This window comes from Agelaius phoeniceus, chromosome 17, assembly GCF_051311805.1.
Source record: "Agelaius phoeniceus isolate bAgePho1 chromosome 17, bAgePho1.hap1, whole genome shotgun sequence".
Taxonomy (NCBI): domain Eukaryota; kingdom Metazoa; phylum Chordata; class Aves; order Passeriformes; family Icteridae; genus Agelaius; species Agelaius phoeniceus.
Genome location: NC_135281.1, coordinates 11,334,051 through 11,355,402, shown reverse-complemented (window position 1 = coordinate 11,355,402; position 21,352 = coordinate 11,334,051). Strand labels below are relative to the sequence as shown.

Genomic DNA, 21,352 nt, shown 5'->3' with positions numbered 1-21,352 from the left:
CGATGAAGCCTTCGGAGCTGAGAACAGCAGTGTGTGGGTGCTGGTGGCCTCTGTGTTCCTCTGAAACCGAAATGAAGCCTTCCCATGCTTCCCACCTCTCATGCCCTGAAGCAGCTTGTGCTCTCAGGCAGGATTTTGCCCACACAGAACATATTTTAAAGTACAGACCAAATCTGCCATTTGAGATGTTTACCATTGAAAGTTACAATTACTGCATTTGCAACACTGGACCCTCGGAGTGGTGAATGCTTTTGCCAAATAGGCTTAAAGAAGCCACATGGCAACTCTTAATATCACTTGCAGTCTACACCAACAATCAAACTGATGTCTGATGATATGGCCTGAAATATGAGCGCTGAGTAAAAGATGATAGGTTTTGAAACTGTCCTATAAAACACAGACAGGTTCTGTGCCTTTTCATATGGCTGTTTCATAAGATCCTTTTTAGTACGCTGTTGCAAGTGGGCCATCAACATGCCTTATAGTATTAGTAACATATAATAATAATTATAATAATAATAATAACAACAGGATTAAGATAGGAGATGTAAGACAATGTTTTCTTGTAGGCTTCCATTAAAAATCCTACAGTGAAATACAGACTCTGCCCTTAAAATTCCAAGAACATGCTCAGCATCTTATACTATTCAATATAGGTCAGATTTTGAGCCTAAATTATTTGGCAGAACCATTTCATATCACAGCTGTGGAAAAAATAGTTTGGGATAAAAAGGAATTAAAATCCTTCCTGCTGGCAAGCTCATCAAATAAGCCAGGGGATGAATAGGCATGGAAACCTATCTAGGCTTGCTGCAAACAATTCTTTAGAACCCAAGACTGGATTTTGAAAAATAAATGTGTGGCTTTTTTCTCATTCTTTGCCTGTAAAAATAGCAGTGGGATGTAAATCGTCCCACTGAGTCAGCGCAGAGAGGAGCAGCCTCCATGGCTTAGTGGGTTGCTAACTTCAAAGCTGAATTTAGTGGTTGGAGTGTTGCTGCTGTTAATGTTGGGGAGCTTTTATCTGTGTCTGACAACTCACAGTGTTTGAGTACAGCGAGCTCAGCGCTGTGTTTCAGAGAATCTGATGCTAAAACAGACGAGTGGCACATCAGCATCCCTCCCCCAAAAGGCAGAGACTGGGTACAACCCTGAACAACCTTTTCTCCCTGTCTTCTGCAACGAGGGAATCCCTGGAGCGGGGAGGGAAGGAAGCCCAAGCTCACGAATGTTCTCTCCCTCATACACAGGGATGCTGTTCTGGAGAAAGGCTGGACTCTCCTCCCTTCTGCTGCACAGCAGCTTCAAGTTCTGGCTGAAGCCTTTTCCAGCCTGAACCACCATGAAATCCTGGACAAAGAGAAAGGCAGGCAGTTCTGCATCTACAACAACAATATTGCACAGATGTAAAATGTTACTCTGAGTCACCAATACTCAACTCACACTCCTTTTGCTCTTGGAGTTTCTGCTCTACCTTAAAGGATGCCCTGGGTTGTTTGGATCCATGTCTGAACAGTCAGGGGCTGCTGGAATAAGGAGCTGGTGTGAAACAGGACAAGCCTGCAAATCCTTATTCCAATACTATTTCGGGAGCAGAGTCACCAAGGTCATAAGGATTTTTCTCCATGCAAGAACTGCAGGATCTGGTCTAAGCATCTGATATGAGACAGCATTTAAAAGTACTTATGTGGGCTGGCTGTTATATTTTTTGCAAAATCATGGCCCTGAATCAAGCAAAGATAAACAGGTCATAAGTATATTTAGGCTGGGAACCAGAAGTGCAGCTTCCAGTTGGAGGAATGACTGGTATTAAGATAAGGGACCAGAAATTGCTGTAGATATTTTTCCAGTCTAATCAGGGTGGGAATGGGGGTCCAAGAGACCTCACAGGGACCAGGACAATCTGGAAGTCTGGGAGGATGACACAGAAGTGCAATGTGCATCCAGAACTTACTGTCCCTTTTCTCCTGAACAAGCTCTAATCCTTGTCCCAAAGTTCCTATCATAGTTTACTCTGTTTAAATTCTCTCCTGAAATCAGCACACCTGGGGGCACCAGCACTCTTTGGAGCTCAGCCTCACACTCACCACATCCATATAAAGGAGTTTTTGGGAGTACACATTCCCCTAAATTCACCTTCTCCCTCCTCTTTGGTCTGTCTCAGGAATGGCAGGTGCCATTCCCTCCCTGCTTGTGTTCCACGTGCAGGGAATGATGAAACCCTTCCCAACCACACTCACAGGCTGGACCACTCCTGCTCCCTGCTGGCACATCCATCCCCACTGCTCTCCTCCTGCATCCCAGACTCGTGGGACAGGTTTGACTCAAGCTCTCAGTGCCACCAGCTGTGCAGCCTGAGATGGCTTTAATGTGCCTCTATAATCTGCCTCCAGTGGGTTCCAGCTGGGGGTCCTGGTGTCTTCTGGCTGCTGCTGGAGCAGAGCAGCAGAATTCCCTGGATTGCCACGGGCTCACCCTGGTGGGTGCCACAACCTCTGCTCTTGCTGTGTGTTCACAGTCACAGCAAAATCAGCTGCTGCTCCTCAGGAGGAGAACATTGCCAGCAGCCCTTTGTGCCCTGGGGAACCACTCAGGTTCTCCTGCATGACCCAGAGCATTGAAAAGACACAGAGCTGATTGACTTCATCCTGTTTCTCTGTACTCTGAAGGGCCCTGTGCTCGAGTCAGGAAAGTGTTGTGCGCTGTTTACAGGAGGATTTGGGAATGAATGGATCAAACTCTCTTCCCTGAAGCACATGGTGCTGCACTAAATGCTGTTATTAATAAATCAATCATTTTTATGGGAGAATCTTGGAAAATGTGCTGTCTGAAGAGGTTCCACTGGAGTGGGACAGCCAGGAGCAAGTTTGGTATGAGCAGGGTGTGCAGCACAGCCTAGGGAACTCCTGAAGTGTTAGTGGTGATATTCAAGGCAGAGCAGAAAGCTGTGATACCCAAGGGATGCCAGAGGAACTTGCATGTTGGTTCCAAAATTCCTACAGTAAACTTTGCTTGAGATAAAGGAGCAAAGGAACTCCCCAAATCTCTTCCTTTCAAGAACTGCTGCTGCTTGCTGGATTTGCTAAATCTATCCACAACTTCACAGCCTCCTTGAAAAAGTGTGAAGGTTTGTCCCTATGCTCTGTTCTGAACACCCAAGCTGTCCCTGTTCCCTCTGAGCTCCTGGCTGTGAACTGCAGAGCTGCAGGAGACTGCCAGGATCCTTTTCCTGCCTTTTTCACACATTCAGGGCACATCTGACCCTACACAAAATGCCCATCCCACTTAAATCCCCAAAACAGGATTGAAGCAAGACTTGAGTAATGCTTGGAATGAGTTTTCCTGTGGTGGACTAAGGAGTGAAGCTGTGTTTCCAAAGCCAGCACTGTAAATGGGCACTGCTCACAGACCAGACTGCAGCTAAAAGCATTTCACTGCACACAAGGTGGTGTCAGGCTCATGAAAAGGGCATGGGTTAAATCACCTTCAGATTATCTATTGCCAAGAAGGCAATGCCACAGCAGAAGGTTGGGAGGGGGAAGAATCTGATGTGCATATCTCTATTTCTGGAGCTTTTGGAGCCTGCATTGCAGCCAGCTGAGCTCCCAGCACAGTTCCCTCTTGCTTTGAGCTTCTGGGACTTCCTACCTTTCCTCACACATGCAACAGAGGAACTGTTGTAAGGAAAGGAATGTGTAAGGAAATTTGTGTGTGAGAGATTTTTTCCCCCCCTTGAGATGGAGATTTATACTCACGGCTCAACTTGCACAAATTCACTTCTCACAAAATTTTACAAATTAAGCCTAGAGAGAAACAGAAAATGCCATTTTACTGGTGAGTTTGGTGGGAGGCTGATGCACAGGGAGGCCTGGAGGGTCTGAGAGCTGAGGTGCTCTGTGCTGTGAGGATGATTCAGCATGTGCAGGTCCTTAAGCATCAGGAAGCAAAGGAGTTGCAGTGGTCTGTCACTGGAATTGTCTGGTTTGACAGGCAATAAAGGAACCACTCATTGCTGTTTCTGATGGACTAAAAGTGAACAGAAATGGTGACATCATCTCTCTCCCAGATTTCTGTGCAATTTCAAATCCAGCCCCTGACCTGGGTGAACCCAACCCCTTCCTCTGGGCAACCTCTGCACTGGCCCACATGCCCTGCCTGCATCATGGCACTGGTGACATCAGAGCTGAAATTTGTCTGAGCAAAACAAGGGTGAGCTGCCAGCCTCCCAGGAGATCTGATCTGCTCTTGGGACAGCTTCCCTTCTGCTCTATTGCTCTGTGGGATGTAACTCATGCACTCTGAGGGTAATTTCAGTGCATTTTTGAAGGTTACTGTGTGAAACCTCCTTCTCATACTGAACAGAAATGTGGCAACAAAAGGGATTAACTCTGCAAAAAGCAGAGACTGCTGGGTCTGGTACACAAATGCCATTTGGAGCCATTAACCAAACTCCTGTGGAGTTATTAAAAGGCTCCTGTGCTGAACACTGCCACATGTGTTCCTGCAAACAGCACCTCAGGCAGGGCTGAACCTTCACGTGGAAACCTCTGTGGAGCTCCAGAGCTGCTTGCAGGGCTCAGATTTCTTCCTTACAGCAGAATAATTCAAGTCTGAGGCTGCCTGCATATCACCAGATCAATACATGCATTTACCTGTCAAGAATGACTTGAACAAAAGACTGACAAGCATAATTTTGAGAGTTAATGGACCTCAGCAGTTATCCATCTTTCTGTAGCATGGTGGGGAGGTAACAGCAAGCCAGGGGATGGTAGGAGCAGAGAAATTCCAGGGCTGGAACAAGTGCAGCATAGAAAGTTTAATTTACTACAACAACTTGCTCAGAGGAGCACTTTACTCAGAGCTGACAAAACTATTTCTTGTTTTTTCAGATATGGGATTGCCCTAACTGTGAAATGTGTCCCTGCCAGCCCCTCAAACACATCCAGCACGAGATATGGGTGAAAAAAATCTAATGAAAAAAGGCAACATAAAAGGTACTAAAAGGCCACTAATTTAAGGATTCTGTGGTGGTGTTGTGCAGTGTGAGGGGAAAAAAAATCTTCGTTGGAAGAAAAGGAACTGAGGACTTCATTATTTTTGGCAGGACTTCTGCACATTTTGCTTATCAAGGGACAGTCATAGGGAGGTGATTATTTTATAGCCCATGGAAGTTCCCTCCCTCCTTCATTTTCCTGATCCCAAGCAACCTCCCTACAGTCTGAGGGGCCTCTTTATGGGATTGCATTTCTACTTCTCTTCTTTTTTCCTTTTTCTTGCTGGGGTATTTTTAAAAGACAGATGTATCCAATTCACCACCATGGTCAGTGGGTTATTGCTCTCCCCTCCAAGCTGCTCTGAGAAGGGACAGAGGTTGTGCTGAGGGGAAGGCATCAGTGATGGCCCTGATCCATTTCCCATGGCCATGATCCAATGAGTGCTTCGAGCTGGGACAAATCAGCCCTGCAACCCTGGTGACCCCAACCACTGCCCTGGGCTGCTTGTTCCAGTGCTCGATAACCTATTCAGTGAACGTTTTTTACATAACATCCAATCCAAACCTCCCCTGATGCAACTTGAGGCCATTTCCCCCTTGTCTTGTCACCTGGGAGAAGGCACCAAGCCCCACCCGGCTGCATCCTCCTTCCAGGGAGCTCCAGAGAGGGAAGAGGTCCCTCCTCTCTCCAGGATGAGCTCCCCCCGTTCCCTCAGCAGATCCGTGCTCCAGACCCTTCCTCATCATCCGAGGAGCTCTTCCAAACCGTGAGGACAGGAGGAAGATGATGGCCGGCTCAGTAATTTTTCAGTTTCGCTCCTGTCAAGTTCCGTGGCAGCAGCGCCGGCCCCGCGGGACTCCCGCGCTCCATCCCCGCTGCTGGAGCTGCCGGCTGTCCCCGCTCCCTTCCCGCGCTCCACAGCCACCGGAGGCAGAGCTGCTGTGCCCTGGGGAGGCTGAACCGTAACCCCCGTGCTCGGGGAGCGGCCCCGGCCCGGCCCGGCGCTGCCCAGCAGGCGGCACTGCCCGCCCGCCGCACCGCCCGCACCGCCCGTACCATCCGCACCGCTCCCGCACCGCTCCCGCACCGCCCGCACCATCCGCACCGCCCGCACCGCTCCCGGTCCTGAGCCCGCACCGCTCCCGGACCGCCCGCACCGCTCCCGGTCCTGGGCCCGCACCGCCCGCACTGCCCGCACCGCTCCCGTTCCCGGTCCCGCACCGCTCCCGCACCGCTCCCGGTCCTGGTCCCGCACCGCTCCCGGACCGCCCGCACCGCTCCCGTTCCCGGTCCTGGTCCCGCATCGTCCGCGCCGCTCCCGGTCCTGGTCCTGCCCGGCCCGCACCGCTCCCGTTCCCCGTCCTGGTCCTGCACCGCCTGCACCGCTCCCGCTTCCGGACCGTCCGCATCGTCCCCGCTCCCGGTACTTCACCATCCGCACCGCTCCAGCTACCGCTCCCGGGCCTGGTCCCGCACCCGGTCCCGGTCCCGCATCGCCCCTGATCCCGGTCTCGCACCGTTCCCGGTCCCGCTCCCGGACCGTCCGCACCGGCCCCGCTCCCGCACCGTCCGCACCGGCCCCGGTCTCGCACCGTTCCCGGTCCCGCACCGCCCCCGGTCCCGGTCCCGCTCGCGGTTCCGCTCCCGCCCGGCTGGGTGCATGCGAGGCTGCCCCGGGCAGTGCTGGGCCTCCCCCGCAGCCGGGGCTCTCCGAATGGGATTTTAGGGTTGTGGAGATGGGAGGATGCTATGAGCAAAGGGTGCTGCTCCTGGCTGGCTGTGCTTTGCCTTCGTTCTTGTGAACAGGTAAAAGCCCCGCGTTTAAATAGAAATAACTGCAGGTAAAGGAAGTGGGAGTGTGCCATAACAGGAATTGGCTCTGGCACTTCTCTGCTGGTCTCTGTTTTGTCCCTGTTCTCTCCACCTGTGTGCCAGGAACAGCCCAGCCTGGCTCCTGGATCGATGTTGTGAGCAGGGATGCTCGCTGCAGCCCTTCCCATCTCATCCCATCAGAGAAAGATTACTAAGAACAATTTATCCACGTGAAAAATAGCTCCCAGCAATGCTGCCAAGGTCAGTGTGAGCTGCTGAGCTGGTGCTCTGCTGTGAGCTGCAGCTGGGTCTCACTCACTGGCCTTTTCCAGGCAATGCAGCACCCAAACCCTCCCTGCCCATGCTCTTCTCCCTGCCCTCTCCAGGGACAATCCCCCTGTCTGCCCATGTTCTCACTCCTCACTTAACTAGAAGAGAAAACCGTGGTCAGACAAGACTCACGTGTGTATGAAACCTGGGAGGGATTTAATTGAAGCAGGTTGTGCATGGGGCTCTGCAGTGTTTGGTTTGGTCACCACCCCTCAGCCAGCCACTGGCACATCCTTCATGAGGAGAGGGGGCTGGTGTTCTGCTCTCCAAGTGTGAAACCCCAGGGGTGGACACGGTTCTGATGCAGGGCGAGGGTTCCAAAGAGACATCTCCTCTTCCCAGCTCCAGTCTGAAGGTCTGCTCTGGCCCAGGGCTGGGATCACTGACTGTGGGGCTCCACCAGCAGTGACCTGGCTGCTCCAGGGGGCACCTGCTTGGCTCATCCTTGCCCAGCCTCTCCTGTGGCACTGAGTGAGGACTTTCAGGGTGCTCTGCTCACAAATGAGTCCTTATGAATTCCCCATTGCCTGGCCCAGCATGACAGGAGGATTCACTCTCCCAGCACGGGTGGGATTCTGAGGTCTCTGAGCTCTGTCCTTTGGTCTGCAGCTGCTCCATCCTGCCCTGCTGTTAACTGTCCTTGGAGGGATCATTGTGGGAAGCAGAGCAATTCTCCAGTTCCTTTGGGATCCCCACTGGGCATTGCTCCACTTTGATTTTCTTTTTTCCTCTCATTGACTTCTTAGATCCTGTAAACAGCCAGATGACAGCAGGAGTTAACCACAGAGAAATGGATTTACACTTCTGGAGTCAGCATGGCCTCATCCCAAAACAGGGACAGCACAGGAGGAAGCAAAGCTCAGCACAGGAAAGATGGAGAGAAATCCCTCACATGTGAGATGTATGGGTATCCAGGGGAGACTGCTGTGATCCTGGATACAAAACAATGTGAAGCAGAAACAGGGAGAGAACTGACCTGACGCAGAAGCATCCCAGAGCAGCAAGATGTATTCTGTGGATTTCTCCCTGTTCTAGTGTGGTTCATGGCCCACATCACATGCTGAGAGAGGTGCTATGCCCCCCCATCACCCCATTCCTGCCCCAGCTGCACCCACCCCTCACTTGGGACATCCCCATCCCGTCCTGGAGGGTGGTGTGGTCTGCCCTGGGCTGCACAGCACAGCTGTGCTCCTCCCCATTGCTCCAAGTGGCTGTTTTGTACAGCAAACCCTCTTGTCACCCAGCTGTGCTGGTGTCCCCTGAGTCAGCAGGGCCCTCTGAGGGCCAGGCTGTTAAAAATCTCCCTTCAAGCTTAAGCAACAGCCCTGTGTACATTTATGGTTGGGCCAACACTTGGCTGTTTTCACCACCAGGACAGAGAGAGTGAGCAGCAGGGTTTTTCTGACAGAGCATTTTTTAAGGCTTGACAGACAAACTGTCTTATCCTTGCCCTTATCAGGAGCAGTTTTCTGCTTGTTCACCTGGAGGGAACATGGGTACAACACATTCCTCTGTCAGCAGGGAAACCTCCACACCACACTGGAAGATCAACAGAACTGGCAGGAACCTTTCTCTGACTGTCAATAACTCCCCCCTGGGAATTTGGCCTTCCCCAGTCACCACCTCCCTGACCAGGTAAGCAAACACAAGGGACTAAGCTCTGTTAGCTTAGGTGCTTGGGGTGCTCTCCTGGCCACCCTGCCCAGGCTGTCCTGGCTAACCATTAGCTGGGGCTCCTCTGCCTGCAGCTATGAGTGTTGCAAAAACACGGCTCAGAGGAGAACCCTCCTCTGCCCTGTCCTTGGGCATTTCTCACAGGAGTCCCTCTGGAAGCAGCAGAAGTTGTAGCCTTGAGCTGATGCCCCAAGGAACTTCTCTTCCCTACCTTTTATCCAGGGATCCTGTCCTCTTTTTCTCTTCCTCTGCTGCACATGAACTTTGTCTTTGGTGCAAAAGTATTTCCCGTCAGCCTCAGCTTCTTGTAGGATCTCATCTTCATACTTCTCCTACACCAAGGAGAAGAACAGTCAGCCTACAAACCACCCTGGCTTTCCCAGGGAGCTGGTGGCTTTGCCAGGGACCTTTGTGACCATTGCTATGCAGTGATGACAAATGCTAGTGCTCATAAAGACCCGACTGGCTGGAAAGAGTGGCACTTCTACCCCTCAGCAGCAAGTTGTGCAACAGGGTGGGAATGAGGTTTGGCACCTGGTGCAGGAAGAGCCATCACCTTCTGGAGGGAGCTTGGGCTGGGACAGCCTGTCTGATGCCTCTGGGACCCAGCAGCCTGAGCTGATGGCTGAGAACAAACAAACAAACAAACAAACAAACCTCACTGTCCGTTGTGTCTGGCTCATCGGATTCTTGCTTCCCAGACTCGGCATCGTTGTCATCTAAAGAAACACAAAAAGAAGATTTCTTGGCTGCAGGGAGGCTTGACAAGCTCATGAGCAGATGCAGAGCCACTGGCCCAGGCTCACAGAGCCACTGAGGCCGAAAGCAGCTCCAGCAATAAACTGAGTTGTGAAGCAGAGGCACTGCAAGCTACGTGGCCTGGAATCAGTGTTTAGGAGTGATCCAACAAGACTCTGTTGGGAAACCAGCTCCCAGGAAAGCTGTGTCCACTGGACTTGGCTACACTGAGGTCACAAGAGCTGTCCCAACATCTGTGGCTACACACAGGGGGGAAACTGGGGGTATTTAAGCCCCAGACTGCACCTTCCTGTTTGAGCCCCAGGTGGGGAGAAGCGTGTTGGGGTGAAGAGGCCAAAAGGGACAATCCCCTCTCTGCTGCTGGTTCAGTCAGCAGCTCTTGGCAGGGAATGTGTGCTGAGGAGCAGAGGAAGGAAAGGCAGGGGAGATGCTTCCCTTCCCAGCCAAAGCATCTCACTGTGCACAGCCCCTGGGGCTGCACAGCCCCAGACAGGTGCCTGCACACACGAGGTGCCTGCACACACCTGACCCCTGCACTGATCTCCAGGGGCCAGGGCCAAGCCCTCCTGGTGGTGGCATCACCCTGTGTGCACACACAGTAACACAGCTCAGCTGCCCATGGTGGGCACAGAGGGCTGGGCACAGGGCTGTGCCTGTTCTGAGGGGCAGGGGCACCCCCAAAGCTCAATACTTGTTGCTCATCACACCCAGCTCTAGCCAGGATGGAGCTCAGCAGGGCAGCCCCCTCTTGCTGCCCCTGCAGAGGTGGGAGAGCAGGGGATGCTGCTTCCAGGCACTGCTGGATTCCCTGTAGCCTGATCCCATCCTCACCTTATCCTTCTGCAAGTTAAGGTTCACTAGAAAGTGCAGAAGTATTTGTGTATTGTTTCCCGGGCTTTGTGTCAGCCTTAAGGTGAGAACTGAAGAAAGTCCTGTATTCCCACACCCAGAATGTAATCAGCTGAAATTCTTCTGCCATGATGATATCTCCTTAGCATGTAAATCACAGAGGACTCTTTTTTTTTTTTTTTTCTTTCCTCCACTGTGAAAAATCCTGTTCTGGAGAGTGTTCCCAAACCACTCCGACACGCCCAGACCAACTAATCCAGGCGAGCTCAACTTTCTGGCCAAGCCAGTAGGGCTGGTACTGAGCACAGACGTGCTTCCCACTCTGATCCCCATGGCTGCTGCCTCCCACCTGCCTGGACAAACCTGGCACCTGTGTCTCCTGGGGGTCAGGCAGGGAGAAAGCCTTGGGAGGGCTCTTGTGGAGGGTGGAGCAAGGGAAGGAAGGAGGGAAGGAGGGAAGGAGGGAAGGAGGGAAGGAGGGAAGGAGGGAAGGAGGGAAGGAAGGAAGGAAGGAAGGAAGGAAGGAAGGAAGGAAGGAAGGAAGGAAGGAAGGAAGGAAGGAAGGAAGGAAGGAAGGAAGGAAGGAAGGAAGGAAGGAAGGAAGGAAGGAAGGAAGGAAGGAAGGAAGGAAGGAAGGAAGGAAGGAAGGAAGGAAGGAAGGAAGGAAGGAAGGAAGGAAGGAAGGAAGGAAGGAAGGAAGGAAGGAAGGAAGGATCCCTGGCTCTGTGCTGTGTCATCACAGGACACGCTTTGGAGCAAGGGGACAGACAGGGGTGGTTTTCCAGTGCTAGTCCTGCAAACCTCTTGCATTTCCCCCATCTCTGCTGGGACATTCTGAGCTGCTTCTTCCCTGAGAGGAGTGGGAAATGCTGGAGCAGCAACATTGGTGCTCATTGTGGAGTGGGTTTTGCCAAGAGGTCAGAGCTATGCTGACTCCTCAGCTGCTGGAGAATTCCATGCAGGGTGCTCTGCTGAGTGTCCAAGGACACCCCAGGGGTGGCTCCTGTCTGTGCTGGACACAGACACTGGGCCTTTCTCCAGAAAAACCAGGATTACTTTCTCCCCATTTATACTGAGCCTGAATTTTGGACATATCTAGGGTAGAAAACTGAGCTCTCAAGGACAGAAATGTGAAAACTGAAGTTCCCCCAAAGGCCCAGAAGAGCTGGGAGCCCTTGGTCCCTGGAAGGTGGCATTGCAGGTGTGTGCAGGGCCCAGCAGAGAGCTCTGGGCTGGGAAATGCCTTCAGCAAAAGGCACCTTTCACTCCTGCCTTCTCAAATGCCACATTTGCCTGGGGCTTCTTACCTGCATCTCCCTTCTGTGCACCGACATCCCGCCTCAGCCCGGCCTCAGGAGGGGCCTCTGGGTCACTTGGTGTGGAGCTGTTTGTCAGGTATGCCCGTGAAAGCCTGAGCTGTGGGACACAGGGACACACACACTGCTGTCACCAGGCAGGAGAGGACTGTCCCCAGCCCTTACTTGGTGACAGTGACACCCACAGGGACGAGCATCACAGAGAGGCTCCTGTGCACAGTGGAGTGTTTGCAGGGAGCCCAGCACCCCCTGCAGCAGCCTGTGGGAGGGGGCACAGCCATTGCCTGCCCTTGGGCATGGATGGAACCCTGAGGGCACTGGAGGGGAGGTGTGGAGTGAGAGCCAGGGCTGAGCAACCACTGCTCTGCCATGTGCAAATCGGCTTCACACATAGCGAACCCATCCTCCCACAGGATGCTGGTGCTGTCACAGTGGTCCCAGCAGCACTGCAGGGGATGCAGGGGATGCCAGCAAGAGCTGTACTCACCACAGCTGCCTCTTCCTCCTCCTCCTCCTCCTCCTCCTTGGCAGCAGCGGGCAGTGCCCAGCGGTAGGGGCAGCGCAGGCGGTCCCGCTGTGCCCTGTGTCCCCCTGCGGGCACGGCTGGGCTGTCCCCGGGGCTGTCCCTCGGGCTGCCGTCTGTCTGTCTGTGCCAGTCTGTCTCCCTGCCGCGGCCGGAGTCGGACAGGTCCAGCGGCGCGTCCCCATCCTCGTCCCTCGCCTCCTTCACCTTGGCTCGCGCCTCGGGGCGCTCCCTGCCCCGCCAGAGCTGCCTAGAGAATAAACTACTCAAACTCTAATTAACTCGAACAGTTTATACAAACATGGCTCTTGTAAGCCAAAGATTGAAGACTAAACCCCTTCTTAGAGTTACCATCCTAGCTCAGGAAGAAAGGATTCAAACCCTCATCTCCAACTCCCAAGGCTGGCATTTTCAACTGAACTGCCTCCTGACCCTTCCACTGAACAGCCCGAATCGCCCCCGAGACAACCCCCGTGTAAGATCCAACACCACAGAGTCAGCAACACTCCTCACCCCTCTTCCTTCCCATCCGCAGCATCCTCCAGGAACTCCCTCTCCTCCTTGCACCCCGTGGCCATGCCCAGCCACGGGGACAGTGGCCGTGTCTCGATGTCACCGTGTCCCCGCTGGCCCGGCTGGCACTGCCGCAGCAGGAGATGCTGCAGCCGCTCCCGCTGCTTCAGCAGCTGCAGCTTCTCCTCCAGCTGCTGGTCCCTGACGTACACCATGGTGGCAGGGAGCTTCAGCAGGGCTGCCTGCTCGTCCCAGGGGTCCCGGGAGCGTGTCCTGCTGTCAGCAGCCTTGCCCCGGAGCGGGTGCATGGGGAAGGTGCCGCCGTCCCGCTCGCCCGGGGCGCAGGGACCCGCCAGCCCCAGCTGGTGCAGGGACAGATGCTTGTGCAGGAGGCACAGCTGCTCTCTCCGGGCACTCAGTTTGAGGTTTTCGTAGGATGGAGCGACCTTGGGGGAGTCTGGGTTGCTCACTGTTAAATAACTAAAAAAAAGCGTGGAGAAAAAAAAATAAAAATTACATATTAGCAACAGAGCTTTCCCATGGTTTCCCCAGCTGTGTGCAGGGATGTGTGTGGTCTCTCCTGCTATTTCCATGCCCTGTTGCAGCTCTTGGTCAGTACATCAGGTTTGTGTTTGGGGTCTGTCCTGGTGGCCAGGGGCATCAGGCAGTCAGCAGTAGGAAGCCATTCCCATCCCACACAGCGTGGGAAGCCATTCCCATCCCACCATCCAGCAGCAATCCCCTGTCCCTATGCCATGGCAGCTCAAGGCAGGGGGTTGTGAGAGGGTAAGGATGCAGTGAACCTCTCACATCAGTACTGCTGCTGAGAAGTCACTTTTTGAATAAAGTCTTACAGCCAGCACCATCCTAACTACCCCGCTGGGCTTTCTTAGTGCCTGAAGACCCCCAGGACATAGGGACAGCCCACCCTCCCCTAATCTCACTCAATGTGAAACTTTCACAGCCATCCTAGGAAGGCTGGTGCAGTGCAGGAACCTGCCCTGCAAACCCAGTCCCTGCTGCTGCTGGTTATTTGGCAGCTTCCCTGAGTACAAGCTGTTCCCAGGAATGCTCTGCAGAACTACTCACACTCTGGGAAACTCTCTGTCTACAGGTGAACTCCCTGGCCTTGCTCAGCCCTCTGTGCTCCTGACATCAGTGGGGAGGATAAGCTGAGCCCTGCAGGAAAGCCCATTAGAATAGATAAGGAGGAGCAGGAATTGCTGCCTGCCTGGGACAGTCCTCCTGCCTGCATGTGGGGACACCTGGTTCACTTTGTGGGTCTGTCTGAGGAGCTGGAATAACGAGAGCCTGACCTTGTTGGGCTGGATTCCAGTCATTTTTCCCTGCTGTGAGCTGGGATATCCCCCCTTCCTGAGAAGTTTGGGGAGGGAGGAGGACAGACACAGTGAATGCTGGCCATGCACCCACTGAGGGGCAGCTGCAAGGGGTCAGCCCATGGCTCCCAGGTACTCACGCCTCCAGGCTGGGGCTGTGCTCACGCTCCGCAGGGACAGGAGCCTTTCTGGCTGGTGGAGACACTGCTGCCTCTGAAGGACTCTTCTCCAGGAGGCAGGGTCTGGAGCCAGGTCTCACCAGGGCAATGGTTCCGTGCAGCTGGTTGGAAATCCTCTGGGATGCCTGTGACACAGGACAGAAAGTCCAGGTGAGCCATTCTGCAGGCAGCCTGGCTGAACTGGGACACATCTCCTCACCAGTGAGGACAAGGCAGACAGCTCCTGAGTGCTCTGCTTGATATGGTTCTGGTCAACAGCTCTATCAAGTTTTTTATTCATTTTTCCAGGAAATTTTCCCTTCATGTACTCTCTGTTTTCTGGCTGCACTGATTTGTAGCACAGGAAGTTTTGCATCTCCTCTTGAGTCATGATTCAGTGGCTTAACCAAGATAAGACCCTGCAAATTCCTTGTCCCATAGTCAGGCCTTTTTACTCATGCAAGGCTTTATTCATGCAGGCTCCTGGCACACACTGCTCTGGTGGGTGTATTTCTGGTGGAGCACCTGGGCCAGGACATCGTTGTCTCCATCAGCTGCCATGAAAGGCTCACCACATGTTCTGACTTGACTTTCCCCTGCCCACCTGGAGATGTCACCAAGCCTTCCTGTGATCCCTATTAATTATCCCCACAGCCTGCCTGCAGCCTTACCAAAACCCCTTTTCACCTGCTCTTTCAAGTTTTTTTTTGTGGAGGTCGAGTAAGCAAAACCTGTGCCAAAACAGAGGTGTCTGTGTGGGTGTGTATGTGGGCTTGAATTCCCATGAGCAGGAACAGGCCCAGGCCCTGCAGTCTCATCTCCCAGTGCCCAGTGTCCCCATGTCACTCAGCAGCCCTGGGCTGACACCCTCTCTGTGTTTGTCCTCGCAGCCACTGAATGCCAGGCTCTGGAAATGACAAACTACCCGAGTCTGGATGATTGTTCCACTCCCCAAGTGCCTCCTACTCTTTCCCTATCCCAGACTGATCCAGTTCAGATGGCCACAGCAGTGGGGACAAGGCCTGAGGCCATCAGGCTACCTCTGACAACTCACTATTTCTGCAAGGCTGACTTCTTGGAGGAGAGTGCCTGGAGAAGTCCTGCTGCTTGGAGAGCTTCTCTGGAGCTTCTCTGGAGGCTTTTCTGCAAAAAAAGAACACAACCAGCTGCTGTAATGGTCCCCCAGAGCTGCTGTAGCCCTGCCCTGAGTGGGCTGGAGCCATGCAGCCTCCCAGGGATGCCACTGGTTGCTACCAACCACCTCTCAGTGAAGATTTTGAGTCAAAATTACCTTTTGGCTCAAGCCAGCACCTGACTGAACATGCTTTTTATTACCTGTGTGGGTGGCAGGAAGGCAATGCCATGGTCTCTGCATGAATTTTCTTTCAGTGGGGGCACTCAGCACTCCTTTGCTCTAATGCAGAGCAGGTTGTTTCTCCCCTCACATGCATTTCCCCCATCAGCTTTTCTGCCTGTGGCAATGTCCATCTGAGCTGCCAACAGCTTGGTCTTTGCTCTCCAGACCCTTTCCCAGAGCAGTTTTGCAGCACGGCTCAGTCACTTTTCACATCCCCAGGTGTCCCTCAAGGGTGGCAGGAGCCAGCAGCACCCACCTTCACTGAGCTCGAGCTCTGGCACATCCTGCTGGGCTCCTGCTTCCCGGGGCTCTGCCTTCTCTGTGCTCACATTCCTGCTCACTGGGGACAGCAGAGTCAAAGGGGAGCTTGGTGTGGAGCAGCTTTCTCTGGAGGACACTCCTGGGGTCTTTGTCCTGTCCCTGTTGGAAGGAAAAGGACCTGAATGAATGAGAAGGGGCAGGAGAAGGAAGGGTTTGGAGCTGCTGTACTGAGAGCTCTGAGCCTGATGCACAAATATACATATTTATCAATGTGTGTATGTGGATATTCCCGATCCTCAGCCTCACCTTCTTGCACTGCAGCTTATCAGCAGCCCAGCTGCAGTCTGGAGCATGGACAGCCAGCATGCCAGCCCCACTTGGAGGTGTGATTGCCCCACTTGGTTGTGGGTAACGTCGCAGGAAGCCACGAGGTTGGGTAAGCCAGGACCCAGCTGTGGCTGTTGCAAAAGCCCTGTGGGAACCTGGCCCTGGCTGGGCCTTCAGCCTGATGGAGGGGTGGATTCAGCAGAGGGATGTGGTGTCTGCTCCCTGTCACCAAACCAGGATGGAGAGGGTGATGCTCAGTGCCACGAGGGAGTGCCTGAGCCTTGGAGACACACACAGAGCCCTGGCTGCACTCTGATGCTGAGGTGTGGATGTTTGGCTGGAAATCCTCCTATCCAGCATCTCAGGGGAGAGCAGAGCAGAGCAGAATCACTCAGTGCTCAGCAGGCCCAGCCCAGCCTGATACACAAATATACATATATATATATATATATGCTCTGAAAGCACTGGGGAGTGAAAGCCAGAGTTTCTCTTTAAGTGGATGGTGCTCCTGTGCTCCAAAGAAAACACATTTCTAAATGAATCCCTCAGTGCTAATTCCTCTGGACTTTAAACCCTTGAGGAATGAGCTGATTTGTATATATTGGCCAGCCTGGCAGGTTACTTGGCTTCCAGCACAGCGCTCTGCTGGGCTGTGAACCTGTTGGTGCAGATCACTTCTCCCTCTTTAACCCCATCCCTGTCCCTTGTGTGTCACTGTCCTTCCCCCAGAGCCACCTGCTTCCTGCAGACCCTCTCTGGCTGCTGCAGGAGGGGAGCTGGTGCCATGGAAAAGCCATGGAATCCCAGGCTGAGCTCCATGCAAGCTGCCCAGGGCTTTGTTTCCAGGGGGTTAAATATCTTTGTTCTCCAAAAATTAATAATTGGATGCTGGTGAACAGGGGAGTGAGCAAAAGTCAACAAGGATTTTGAGACTATTAGGGATTTTCCCATGTCTTACATACACAGGAACCCATGGGAATTAGATGCTAAAATACCCCTGAGGATGCCACAGTCTGGACCTTGCCCTGCCCAGCTCTGGGGATGCCCTTGCCAATGTCCCTTGTAAAGAATGAAACCAGGAAAGTGCTTACTCCAGGCTCTGGAGCCTCTTCAGTTCTTCCTTGAGAGCTTTATTCTCCTCCCTCAGGCGATTGGTCTCGTTGGCTGCAGGGACAGAGGAGGTGCTGTGAGTTCAGATGCTGCAAGGATGCTGCTCACAGCTCGCTGGGGTGCCTGGAGGGGGAGGAGGGAACGGCACCGACTTTTGGAGGGATGCCGAATTTCCTTCCTTCTTTGTAAACGTGCTGGGCTAAGGGATAAAAGGGAACAACTTTCTGACTCGGGTTTCATCAGGATTGGGTCTGCTTGCAGATTCCCAGCTCAGGGGAGGAGCACGACCCAGAGCCAGAGCCAGAGGAGGCAGTGGTGGGTTAGGCACAGTGAACATCTGTCCCAGACATATTTTATGAAAAATCTTTTTGCTAAGATCTTTTCTCCTGAGAAGCTGGGAAGCTTCAGCTTCTCCATGTTTTGCTGCTTTAGAATGTGATTTAGAGAATTGTTTACCCAGCATGTGAAATTGTTTTTACTTGATGACCAATGACAGCCAGCTGTGTTGAAGCTGTAAGCAGTCACAAGATTTTATTATCATTCCTTTCTTTGCTAGCCTTCTGATGAGATCCTTTCTTCTATTCTTTTAGTATAGTTCTAATATATCATTTCCTTTTAATATAATACATATAATAAAATAATCAATCAGCCTTCTGAAACATGAGTCAAAATTCTCATCTCTTCCCTCATCCTAGAAGCCCTGTGAACACCACCACAAGCATCCTTCCCTGAGCAGCAGGGCAGGCTGGTGAGTGGGTGCTGTGCTAGGGGGAGGGCTGGGGGTCTCAGGGGGGTCAGACAGAGGCCAGGGGAGATGTGAGCACCCAGCACCGGGTGCTGCAGTGAGGGTGAGAGCAGAGAGCCACAGAGAGCACAGCTGGGCTCCCAGCCATGGTGCCTTGCTCAGAAGCAGCACTCAGGCAGCAGTGGCATAGCAGGGGAGATAAACCAAGGGCTCTTGGCACCTCTCCATCCCTCCTAAATGCCTTATCTCCCTCACCCCATGACCCTCCCTGGGCTGCTCAGATCCCCAGGGAAAAACAGCCTGTGCCTCAGCGGTGCTGGGAGCTGTGCCAGGGGCTCAGGAGAGGATCCATCACACGTGTTGCTTGATTCCATTTACCCGTGCTGAGCTGCTGCTGGGACTTTCCTGTCTTTGCCAGAGTGTTGCTTCTGCCGTGCCAAATGCATCCTTTCCCCAGGCAGCTGACACAGCCTGGAGTCTCTCATTTTTCTGGAGGTGTGGAGGGCTGCGACGCCCAGCTCTGATGATTTGTGGGAAGGGTTATGTCTCCTTGGACAGTCCTGCTCCCTCCCTTCTCCCCATCCCCAAACCCTTCCCAGACTCCTGCTCACCATGTGCAAATATCTGGGAGAGGGATTAACTGGCAAAGCCTCAGCCTGCCAAAGCCAAGCTCACAGCGGGTCTCAGTACGTACAGAGGATGAAGATGTGCTGCAGGCTCTGGAAATGAGAGGTCTCATACTCATTCTGCTTCTTTTTGGCCAGCTCCTGAGTGACCATGCACCTGTCACAAAGACCAGCTCGCAGCCTGGAGGAAGGAAACCCCACAGCTTGTTACCACATGGGAGAAATAAGTTCCTGTCCTCTGCAGGGGGAAGTGTGAACACCCAAACCATCACTGAGAATCACCCCCACAGCCCAGCACTGGCTTTGCCAGACCCAGCCCCACCACACTGGCCTAGGAAAGCTCCTATGCACCTGCCCAGGCTCCTCCAGCTCTCCCAGCAGCTGAGTATAGGAAAAATAGAGGTTCATGTGCTACATCCCAGTCCTGGGGAGACAGCAAACCCCAAACTCTCCCCCCAGGACTGTGCAGCCACTGTCACTCAGCAGCACCTACTTAAAAACAAATCCTACCTGTTCTCTAACACCTTAACATTTTCCTTCAGGACCTTCTGTTGTTCCCTTAATTGGTGATTTTTAGCAAACAGCTCTTCAATTCTCTGAGCATCGCTAGTTGAAGGAACACAACAAAGAAAGGAGGGTTATTAGATTTCTTCCCAAAACCCATGCCTTCATCCACAGTGCTCTTTTTCTTGTGTGGCAGGAGGGGAAACAAATGTATTGGAGCCTGGATCCTGCCCCTGACACCCTCCTTGGAGTTAGCAGTTTAATTCCTCCCACTTATTGCTTTCCGAGGGAGAAAGCACCGGGTGGCACAAGCATCACCTGCAGTGGGAAGGCAAACTGGAGCTGGGCTGGGATCACCCCAAGCCCTGCCTCGAGCCAAAATCTGGCAGTGCCAGAAAGGCAAATGGTGCTCTGTAATCCAGCAGCGTTGGAGAATAACTCAGAAGTCTGAAATTGCAGTGGTGTGGCTGCCCCCGTGCCCCAGCCTCGCTCACCGGCACTTCTCCGTGGTCAGCTCCGTCACCTTGCTGTGCAGACCTGGAATCATGAACAGACACACAGGGGGGTGTTTGTGGCCAATTCCCCAGCACTCAGAAGAAAATGACACTGATGGAATTTCAGGAAGGTGAGTGGCTTTGCAGAAATCTCATCCATCCACAAGCCTGATCTCCGATAAGGAATAACACATTGCACGTGTTAAACACAGCCACAGTTTAATGTAACTGGGAAAAGCTGTACAAAATGGGAGCTCCTTTTGTATCCCCACTATTTAATGAGTCTGCATCTCCTTTGCAGTCCCAAAAAGTCTGGTTTAGTTTTGTTTCTACTTATTTCTCTCTACAGCCTGCATTTCCCAGGTGGGCAGTATTTTATAGCTTTCATGGTTGGAAAGCATCTTGGAGAATATTTACAGCTGAACAGCTTTCCTTGATGGATCTGCAGACATTGTATCCTGTCAAATCCATTTTATGCAAAGTAGATGTAAACATGTGGTTTAAATTGCTCAACAGTTTCCTCTAACTCTCACACGGCTTGAAATTACACAAGAGAAGATTGAATTCATAAGCCAGAATCATCCAAAAGTGCTGAAGTTTTGTTCATAATATTGATACTGGGAATTATTCTAATAGGAAAACAATTGGACTTGGCACTTGGTTGCTTAACCTAATGGGTTTCATTTTAATAATGTATGGCCTGAGAAATAATTTATTCCCTAGAGGAATAAGCTATCCAACCTGACTCAAATGTTTTCTTTAACAGAGCTTCATCTCCTGCTGCTTCTGTCTTATAGATTATTGCATCTCTCTGCTTTCCCTTTGATCCTCAGTATCCAAACACACTCCAGTCCTCACTGATGGAGCAGATGCCCAGCAGGTGTGTGTGCCACCCCTGCAAACTCCCAGCTCCCAGACCACGACAGCAGGGGCAGGAGGGGCCAAAGCCCCCCTGGTTAATGCTGGGAGCACCTGGGATTCCTGCAGGGGCTGAGCATCTCCGTGTCCTCCTTTCCAGCAGCATGGAGTGCAGGAAAGTCCTCTCTCTTCTGAGAGAAGAAGTTACTTTTCAAAAAGGAACTTCATCCAAAAAGTCACTTTTTTCTCAGTGTGCCAACGAGAGGTACAAATATGCCACCAGTGGGTGTTGTCCCCTGAGGGGCAGGCTGTGATCTCATGTCCCAAGCCATCCCCAAGGGTGCTGCTTGCTCAGCACTAATCCCCAAATCTCCCTAATCCACACCTGCTCCTCCTCCCTTCAGGTTATTTGACACCAAAGGGATCAAGGTGGTATTACAAAGAAATGGATCTTGGCCAGGTTTTGGTGAGAAAATTTTGTCTCCTACCTTGGACCTCTTTCTCATGGATTTCCTTGAGCTTGTTCAGGAACTCTGCAAAACTCTCTGTGGTCATGTTCAGGGCTGAGCCACACCCCAGGCTGTGTCCAGCGTGAGGGTCTCCTTCTGCTTCAAATTTCAGCCTAAAATAGAAAGAAAAAGTCCAACAAAAGAGATGTGTCTGGTGCATGTGGTGTTCTGGAAAGGACAAACCCCAAAGCTGGGAAGGGAAATTGTTTGCTAAACCATGGGATGCATTTTTGTCCAGCCTGCCTCAGTGCTGAGCATAGCAAAGAGCATGTCTTAGATACTGGGAGAAGCCCAGC

At 52.6% G+C, this 21,352-nt stretch overlaps 1 protein-coding gene across 1 annotated transcript; it reads right to left on the bottom strand.

Annotated features, from left to right (window-relative positions):
* Nucleotides 1-7,368: 7,368 nt before the first annotated feature.
* Nucleotides 7,369-21,102, bottom strand: RBBP8NL (RBBP8 N-terminal like). The gene is made up of 14 exons (XM_054644648.2): nucleotides 21,036-21,102; nucleotides 19,690-19,732; nucleotides 19,202-19,297; nucleotides 18,760-18,872; nucleotides 17,302-17,374; nucleotides 15,879-16,042; nucleotides 15,320-15,408; nucleotides 14,248-14,411; nucleotides 12,771-13,250; nucleotides 12,225-12,507; nucleotides 11,726-11,834; nucleotides 9,468-9,529; nucleotides 9,022-9,142; nucleotides 7,369-7,885 (listed from the first exon to the last, which is right to left on the bottom strand). The coding sequence occupies exons 1-14, from the start codon at nucleotides 21,100-21,102 to the stop codon at nucleotides 7,767-7,769; spliced, it is 1,983 nt and encodes a 660-aa protein (XP_054500623.2). The 3' UTR covers nucleotides 7,369-7,766.
* Nucleotides 21,103-21,352: the final 250 nt, after the last annotated feature.